Here is a 9420-nt window from a genome sequence, read left to right on the forward strand (position 1 = left end):
TTTTTGTACCAGGCTGTAAACATGTTTATTTCTGCTGTGAAGTTGGACATTTGAACATGGGGACTTATGGAGACTGACTCACTTCTGGAGCCAGCCTCAAGTGGACGTTTAAAGAACTGCATCTTGTCTGAAGTTGTTGCTCGCTCTGTTTGATCTGATGTTCATTTTTATTTGACGACGGCCAAACAAAAGAAACACACAAGAAGCTTGACGTCTGGAAGGCAGTGACACAATGTGTGCTGTTTTATTACTGGGTCTGTGACTTACTGTGCAACAGTATAGTGTCATATATTAAATGCTTTACACAACCGTTTTAAAAAATGTGAATGGGAACTATGCGATGCTCTGAACATGGTATAAGCTTCTCGTTTAAGTTGCTTATAGAAGCAATAAGCCAGCATTGCTGCACGCCGATCCGTTTACAGTCACTTTACTCCTATCAGTGTTTTAGCATGCATTTGTTGTATTAAGGACGTCCGCACTCACACATACACACACGAAATGCAACATTGGTTATTACGCGCTCACACATACACACACAGAAATCTAGACGTTTCGCTGAAGGTGTTAGAGATTTTCTGACATACGCTCTGAAGCATGAAGTTTTAAAACCCTCAAGGGGGGGAGACGACGTGATTGAGATTCTTCCAAGCAAGTGGAACGGAGTCACGAGAGCACTTGCGCTTTCACAAACAAACAAACAAGAGAGAAGGTGAAGGACGACCGAGGGATGGGGATGGTGATGGGGATGGTGACGATGGCAGTGACTCCCGATCAGAGCAGGAGGTCTGTGACTGAGGGCAGCAGCTCGGCTAACTCCGCCTCGACGTTGGCCGTCTGAGTGACAGGGTTGCCACGGAGATCGAGGCGTTTCAGCTTGGGGCAGGAGGCCAGCGGCTGAAGAGCTGCCAGTGTAGAGATTTCTGTGCATTCGGGTTAATGAAAAAGCTTTCCTGTGTGTGTGTGTGTTGAGTAACAATGACAGAGATGAGTAGATAGAAGAGAGGAGGTGCAAAACTAAGAGCCACGTGTCAGATATAACACTGGGACATTAATTCAGCTGTCTAAATATAAAAATTCATTTTAAATATGACATGCACAAAACAAACAAAACTTAAATCTGGCCACATTCCTTTCGTGTATCAGGGGAATCGAGGCGTGACGGGGGGTCTTCTCTCCTTAATGATGATGTTTGCTCTGTGAAATTGCGATGCTGATTTTATTTACTCCCAGTTTCAGGTGCAAACAAATTATTCATTGCGTCGGGGCTTGAACACTCTCGTTACCGCTGCAATTTTCTAAACACTCCGTAAACACCATCCTTCTCTTTTGCATCGCGCTCTTCACACGCCGTCAGCTGCTGCTGCTGCTGCTGCTCGCGGGGTTGTTTTTGCAAGCCTTGCGCACTCAGAGGCTGATTCACACATTTCTTGAGTCACTTGCACACTGTGAGAGGAGTGTACGCAGCCAATATATATTGATTTCTATGACAGTGATGCTGCAGGATGAACAGACAGCCAGAACAGGACGTTCCCTGGCAGGCTAATGAATATGAATGATTTAAAAGGATACTGTTATTCTTCAAGAGGACTTCCTCCAGCTTGGGAAGGTGATAGACTCCCTCCAGGTTCTCTATGGAGTTGTTATCAGCCTCCAAGACCTGCGGGAAGCGTGGAGAAATCATTTTAATCACGCCTCAGGAGAAGAAGACGTGATCAGTATCTTTCCTTAAAAACATGCAGGTCCATGTAGGGACACATAATTGGATTTGAATCACCTCCAGGCACTGCAACATGGCGAACTGAGGAGGCAGCCGCTGCAGCTGATTAGAGGACAGATTGATGTGGGTGACCAATAACAGCTGGTCCAGGTGGCATAAGGTCGTGAGTTTCTGTCAGAGAATAAAGAGGAAAAGAGGAGATGGTACTTATATTAAATACAAAGAAGCAAGTGTGCTTTATTTTTAGAATTCTGAACCCACCTTGTCAGAAATGCTGAAGACGCGCACTTCGGCGTACTCCATTTTCAGGATGGTGTTCTCGATCATGAACTTGCTGCACAGGTCGCTGTAATACGCCGAGCGCATGGAGTCGACTTCCTGAAGGAGAACAATGAAAACGAGATCCTTCAGTCAGACATTTGTCTCTCTTCTGATCAGTGTCATGAACTGGGCTCTGTTAGTTCTCACTTTGAGCGTTTGGAAATGAGCAAGCGTCTCCTTTTCATATCCCAGGGGGTCTAGTGCCCTCATCAGGAGGATAATGGTCAGTAAGCACCCTGCCAAGGCAAACACAGCAGAGTTACAGTACAAACTGTAAGAACAAGGAGCCGTGTGGATGTTTAGTGCGCTTACACTTATTGAGCGGCTCCAGTTCTTGGAGCTGGTTGCATGATTGTAGCTCCGACTGTAACACTGAGGTCTTCTCTACAGAGAGTTCACTCCTACAGAGAAAGAGCACACTCAAGTTTTTACTGCATTGTAAAAAAGAACTCCACAACGTGCAGCCTTTGTTTTAAAGACAGTACCTGAAAAGTTCCTGATCCGTAGCGGAGTCCCGACACCAACTCTCAGTTCGACCTTTTGGAAGTCAAAAGTTCACAGTGTGAGGACGAGGGGGGCGGGGCTTGAGGGGAAAACACCTGAGTAAAGATCACATGTAAAAGATGCATCACCTGTGTACAGAGCGCAGTCTCTGTGAGTGTGTTTTTCAGTCCAGTGCACGGTCAGATTGTGTTCGTTCGTGATGTCGCTTATCGTTCCAGGAGGAAGGTCGCAGATCTGAGCCGGAGCGTTAAAGAAAGGACAAAATGTCCAGTGGAAGACAAACGGAAGAGTTTGGGTCCAACATAAATTAGCAATCCCTCATGGCTCAATACAGCTGACCGACAGAGTCGGGCAGTGTGACTGAATAAAACAGTAAAATATTCTATTAATGAGCATCACTCCTCACTTCACATAATTTTGCTTTAGACACCAGTGTGTAGCATATAGTGGCATCTAGTTACAGTACCTGCTTCATTGCATGAAGGAGAATCTATGGCGACTGTAAAAAACACAAACGAGCTGCCTGTCCTGTGAGGTCAGAGCGGTATCACAGGTGTTTTGGACCACCAGGAAGAGGAAGACGTTTTCAGGTTTGGGGCTCACGCCCGAACTAAAGCTGGGCAAGCTTTTATGGACATAATGACAGAGGCGAAAAAGACTGAAGGGAAAGGAGAGAGTGAGCGAGCAAGAAGCTGCTGGAGAGCTGAAAGGGGAACAGAGCCAGTGTCGTGCCAGAACAGGAGCTGGGCAAGTGGGTAACATAATCAGGCTCAGCAGCCTCAATGGACATAATTATAGAGGTGAAAAGAATGAAGAGAGACGTTGATGGAGGAAGCTAAGAAGCTGCCGAACAAGAGTAAATCTGGGACTGACTTTTAGTCGCTGGTGAAATAAAAGTCTGAAAGACAGACGCCGAGCTGGGCTGACTGCTGCTGGACTAGTCAGTAATATCAGCTGGCTGCTACGTCTCGTGTTGTTACACTTGCTTGATGTTTTATATTTTGTTCATGAGTAATATAATCATTACAAACACACGTCTACAGTTGTCCATATTTACAGCAGTGGGATTGCACTCGAGATGAATCTCAAAAATACAGATTTTTCATGCAGCACTGTTTCAAGGAGAAAAAATTTTTGATCACGCCTGACCGATTAAAAACAGTTTGAGGCGGACTGCAGGCGTCCACACACACGGAGCGCCTCAGCGAGTGACCACAGTATGAAACTGTCTGGCCACAGCTGCATCTCCTCTCCATGCAAAAAAATAATATTACCATGGAATTATGAATATATATGGATTTGAATGAATACAGATGAATTCATAACAGCCACTTTATCTTGCATGTTAACGGATCCATTTCCATGACAACTGGGCAAACTTGAAGACGGCGTGGCGTTGTTTAAAAAGGCCTCGAGCTGAGATAGTTCTGTCAAAATATTAACACGCGCTATTCCACGTCGATTATGGAAATGATCTTTAATTTGACGATCTTATTGGAATGAAACTAACGTTGAGCTCCCTATAGGCCTAAAGCTCAGCCTGCTAAGTTAGATACACTCGAGGAGCTGTGGGGAATTCAACAACAACAACAACAACAACAACAACAACAACAACAACAACAGATTCCTCCTTAAATGCATCAGCAGCTTTCTGACTACACCGAGTGTCCCAGAAAGAAAGAAACGCCACGACAGGAGTTCCCACTACACATCTGCGGTAGAGGTAACAAGAGCATGCCGGAGATAAAACTCTTTCTCTTCATGCACATACCACATCCTCTTATCAGCATGTGGTATGTGAGAGACAACAGGAACACACTGTTCAACACGCATCACACACAGTGGCAGTCAGCAATAATGCCTGCAGGCAATGACCAGCAGATGGAAAAAGGATACCCACACAGGGCTGTGTTTGAAGCGCGGGTGCACACTCCTCCACTCGACTCGCTGGGGCTGACCGTCGAGCACCAGCAGGAGGCCGACGGACTGCGCCTAACAAGACAAGAGGTCTCGGAGTGAACACAGGTTACCACACGGACACGAAGTTACAGCTTTGTAGTTACTGGAGTTGACTTTTTCCAGAGCTCTTTCAGAACACAGTCGGCACCACAGCAGTCCGTGTGGAACTTTTATTACTTTGACACTTCAGTGAACTCATCTTTCAAATTTCTCACACAAATTTAACAAATCTGTGTGTGTGTGTGTGTGTGTGTGTGTGTGTGTAGTTACAGTCCATTTTGCACATTTACTTTGGATTTTACTCTTCATAACGGGCGGCTGTGGCTCTGCATGCGCCAAACCTCCACCAGTGTGTGAATGATTAGCTCCGGTCTGATGAGCAGTTGGCGTAGTGAAGCGTAGTGTAGTGAATGTGTACGAATAAGTGTAAAGTCAAAGCGCCTTGACTGGTGAGAAGACTAGAAAAGCTCTGTATAAAAGTACAGTCCATTAAGCATTTAACATAAAATTCACACTCACAACATGATTATAAATTAAACTGTGATTCTGCAGCATTCTGCCACATCTAAAAATAATCCTAATAAATACAAATACATACATAAATAATAGATAATTGAGCCACATGAAGAGCTTGTTCCACGTCAGGAATAGAGAGGCAACGATTTTTAGTAAAAACTGTTTTAGTAAAAATAAAAGAAGGAAATAGAGACGTTCTTTTATACAGGTCATTGTTCTGGTATGCAAACCAGCTGCTTTTTCTTTTTTTAAGATATTTTTTTCAAGCTTTATTGTGTAGAGACAGCTGAAGAGTGACAGGAATGTGGAGAGAGAGAGAGAGAGACGGGGAATGACATGCTGTTTTTAATTGCAATATGTAGAGTCAATTACTGTATTCTGTTTACATTTGAACTGTTTACATCTTTTCATATTTGCTGAACTCTTTTTTTTAATCTCTTTACTTAACTCTTTATTTTTATTTTTCATGTTTATTGCTTGTTTTGCAGAAGAGAGACAAAGAGATGTCCTGTATCTTTTATAGACTTTTTGCCTTCTGTCACTTATATTCTAACTTCATTTAGGATTGTTTATATCAAGTTTTGGTTGCTTTACTTTGCGTCATTGTACTATGTCACTGTTTGTCTATTTATTGTTTGTTGTGTAAGTTGCATTGTCACTGCAAATCAAATTTCCCCTGGAGGGACAATAAAGCTCTGAACTGAACTGTATGGCAGCGTTGACAATAAAGTTGACTTGAACTTAAATTTACAAGAGCTCCTTTTCCTGTTTTATTCACCTCACTCACTAACTCACCGCTGACTGTGACAGAGTCACTCGCTGTAGTTGAGCTCTTACGGTTACATAACTGTGATGTTAAACCACTGTTTGCAGTGAAACTAGTTCACGGCTGCATTCCAAGTAAGAAGAGAAGACACGAGGAGAACTCGTGTAGACAGACGCACTGTTGTTGTCCTATACATGCACACATTTTTTTATGCATATGTTTTGAATCGCACTTACTCGAAGGACTTTGTAAATAAAACAACCCGGTCTCATTGTGGTGTGTAGGAAGTGCGATGACTAATTGTGCCGCGCTGCAGGTTGGTAACGGCATGTAGGAGTTTTAGAAAAAAGTGAGCTTTGTGTAACCAACTGTTAAAAAAAAACAAAAAAACTGTGAGGATGAGACGATACTGACGTTAACAGGCCTGGAGAAGGCGACGGCAACTCGCTCCTCATCCCGGCTGACATACACGCAGCTGATCATCTCCTCACGTTCGGCTGTTAAAAAAGAGAAGGGACTTAAATCCAGAAAATATCTGCATGCACAGAAAAACTGGCAGGTGCTTTCATACATATCTGTTAAAGACAGACATACCTCTGCCTAGCAACCAGCGATAGTAGAACCAAGCACTCTGGTCGTTGGGGTCAGTGAAGAAAGCATTTTGTACGAGCTCGTATTCTGAAAAGAAATGTGCAGAGTTACACATCAGACATCGACTCCATGCTATTACATTCATTTAAAGCCTCAGACTGCCCCCTGTCTGTCACTCTCAGGTGTTGCTGCTGACTGCACAAATATTTGCCAGAGTCGTCGTTTACCTTTGAGCAGCTGCTCCTCGCAGACGCGATGGGAGTGGGTTTGCGGAGAAGGTGGAGGGGAGGAATGGGGAGGCTCGCGACACGGCGATGGGGGCTCGGGAGACTCCGGGTGGAGCAGCGGCAGCAGGGTGCTGCGGTAGTGCCAGCTGGAGTAGTTGGAGAAGTTGGAGCCGATAAGACGATCGGTAAAGCCCAACTCCTGATCTACAGGCACACCTGACATCTTCACTACCATCCGGCGGTAATCCCAGCAGTGAACTGGTCGAACGGGGAGAACACAGTGTGAGACATGGATGGAAACAGCACAGTGACATACTGGGAAGTCTTTTTTTTTAATCCATGACTTACAGTTGCGGTCGTCAAGGCTCAGACAACGATCACACAGGCTCAGCTCTCTGGCCCAGTCCGGGCGAGGCAAGCGGGCTGAGACCCAACCACGGTGGTGCCAGCTGCCGTAAGACTTTGGGTTCACCTTCAGGCAAGACTCGAGAAAAGACAACTCGGCCTCGTAAACCTTCTGCACTTCATCCTCGTCCCTGCAGCAGATATCAAGAAAGAAAAACATAAAATCTCCTGTCACATCTCACACGATTTACAAAAAAAGTGACGGGATAACTGCTGGTGATCTCACTTCACGGTCTCGATGTGCATCAGGATCTCTCTTCTGTAGTTCCACAGGGTTGCGAAGTCAGGGTTGGATGACAGCAGCTGCTGGGTGAGCTGCAGAGCCTCGTCATCCCAAATACCCTCCTTCCTCTGTGGGTAGAAAGAAAACGAAGCATGACTGAAACTGACAAACTGTGGCTGCTTAGTCAGTGAAAACATACAGTAAGCACTACACATGACAATTAGTTTTAATACTGTACATTAACTGTTATATGTAGCTTAAAGACTGCCATATAAAGGATAAGGCTGGTGTCTCTATATCCTGACACGGCACATTTGTTCTTACTGAACACAAATCTTTAAAAAGCTCAGGAATTTCCTAAATCAGCTGGACGTTGTAGTTTATAACATATATTACTCGAACAGGAGTAAAGTGCTTTTGTTGGAGGCTATTTTCAGCCGTTGATCATACATTTGGTGGTACATATGAGCCGGATTTTAAAACCCTGCACTGGTTACCCGTTTTAGATTCTCTTATTGGTTTTTAAATCACTTAATGGCCTGGCACCGACCTTACCTTTCTGACATGCTACAGAAGTATGTACCGAGCAGGTCCCTCAGATCCTCGGCATCTGGACTCTCTAGTTGTCCCCAGAACCTCCACGAAGAAGTTTAGTGAGGCCGCTTTTAGCTACTGCGGCCCCCATCTCTGGAACAGCCTGCCTGTGGATCTGAGGGACTGCACCTCTGTAGACTTCTTTAAAAAACAACTTAAGACATATCTCTTTAGTTTGGCTTTTACCTAAGGTGCCTGATCATTCACTGCTGAGTTTTAAGCACCTTTATCTCTGTTGCTTATTCACTGTACAGGTCTACATTTACTGTAACTGTTCTTAAATTATGCTTTTTACCTTATAGGTCTTAATTTTTCTCATTATTTGTTTTGTTGTTGTAGTTTTATGCTTTTTATTTTTCTTCTAATCTCTAGTTTTTCATGCAACTGCTCTCTTACCTTAAGAACTGTTCGTTTTTTATCTATTTCTGTTTTTACTCTGCACTTTGGGCTACAATTCTGTATGAAAGGTGCGATATAAATAAATAAAGTTGACGTTGGTCTGGTGAGTATTGACATGAGTGAGTTCATGGTTCGGGTCAGGCTTCAGCTACGACATGTTAGATTTCTTTTAAAAAAGTCTCAATTCGAGTGTGTTTCTTGTATTTTTTCCTGCTCATCCTGTAAAAATGTGAAGGACCTTTGAGAAACATGCATCTCGTGCGGCCACGTATATCTTCAGCTTCTTCTCCCGCTCCTTCCTCTTCTCCTCCTCCTGCTGGGCTGTGGATTTAATCTTCACTCGGCCGTGCTGCAACAAGAAGCACAGAAAACCTTCCAGAACGCAATGAAATAACAACACGGGGACAGCTGCTTGCGAATCCGAACGACCCTTTACTTTTACTTTTCACAACCGTTTATTCCTTTTATATATAGTAAAAATCACCAGATCTGGACCCAACCGTCCTGAACTTTCTTATAATCATATGTCCGTGTTCTGAGCATCACGTGAACGTAATATGTGTTTCCCATGAGCATGCATGGTGTGTGTGTGTGTGTGTGTGTGTGTGTGCTCGACACCTTAATCTTGGTCATTTGATACTGTCCTAGCTGTGTAATCTGTGTGTTTGTGCCTTTTGTATGTCTGTGTGTGCCTTTATGTGTCTATGTGTTTGTGCATGTGTGTGCCTTTATTATGCTCTATTTAACACCACACACTCAGCTGGTATGATCATGAATAATTGATCACACCATGCAAACAACATGGACACAGAGCACAGAGCCTCTTACCATCCTTTGTGTCTGTGCAGAAGACTTCCTCCAGGTAAAATCTGTGGATGAGAGATGTTCACATGCAGACAGCTGACACATGTCAGAGTTATAAATATATTATATTATATTCAGGTTAAAACAGTTAGCTCGGTGCTTAGCCCCGCTGTCAGTAAACTGCAGCTCATTCATAAAAACAACAACATGACGACAGGAGACAGGTTACCATTCACAGAGCAGCGGATCACTCACCTGTGTGCGTCTGTTTCTGTGTTTTCTCAGCCAGATGTTTGATTTGTCATGTCACCATCAGGAGCTCCAACGACTACAAGTCCTCACTTCCGTCTCGTGGAGATGACGAGCTCACGGTGTGTGTGTGTGTGTGTGT

At 44.1% G+C, this 9420-nt stretch overlaps 1 protein-coding gene across 1 annotated transcript; it reads right to left on the reverse strand.

Moving 5' to 3' along the window:
- Window positions 1-213: 213 nt before the first annotated feature.
- rabggta (Rab geranylgeranyltransferase subunit alpha) lies at window positions 214-9420 on the reverse strand. The gene is made up of 17 exons (XM_019277652.2): window positions 9285-9420; window positions 9054-9094; window positions 8464-8574; window positions 7236-7360; window positions 6953-7140; window positions 6605-6862; window positions 6381-6464; window positions 6201-6283; window positions 4442-4537; window positions 2674-2779; window positions 2527-2578; window positions 2354-2442; window positions 2189-2277; window positions 1982-2098; window positions 1778-1891; window positions 1573-1660; window positions 214-923 (listed from the first exon to the last, which is right to left on the reverse strand). Exons 2-17 carry the CDS (start codon window positions 9054-9056, stop codon window positions 775-777), a joined length of 1752 nt encoding a protein of 583 aa, XP_019133197.1. The 5' UTR covers window positions 9057-9094; window positions 9285-9420; the 3' UTR covers window positions 214-774.

The sequence above is a fragment of the Larimichthys crocea genome, chromosome XVII (assembly GCF_000972845.2).
Source record: "Larimichthys crocea isolate SSNF chromosome XVII, L_crocea_2.0, whole genome shotgun sequence".
Taxonomy (NCBI): Eukaryota; Metazoa; Chordata; class Actinopteri; family Sciaenidae; genus Larimichthys; species Larimichthys crocea.

Coding starts and splice junctions, on each gene's coding strand:
- rabggta (XM_019277652.2), bottom strand. Junction 2,780..4,441: donor TCAAACACAGCCCTGTGTGG/GTATCCTTTTTC, acceptor GCTCCGGCTCAG/ATCTGCGACCTTCCTCCTGG. Junction 2,278..2,353: donor ACTGGAGCCGCTCAATAAGT/GTAAGCGCACTA, acceptor TTGCCTTGGCAG/GGTGCTTACTGACCATTATC.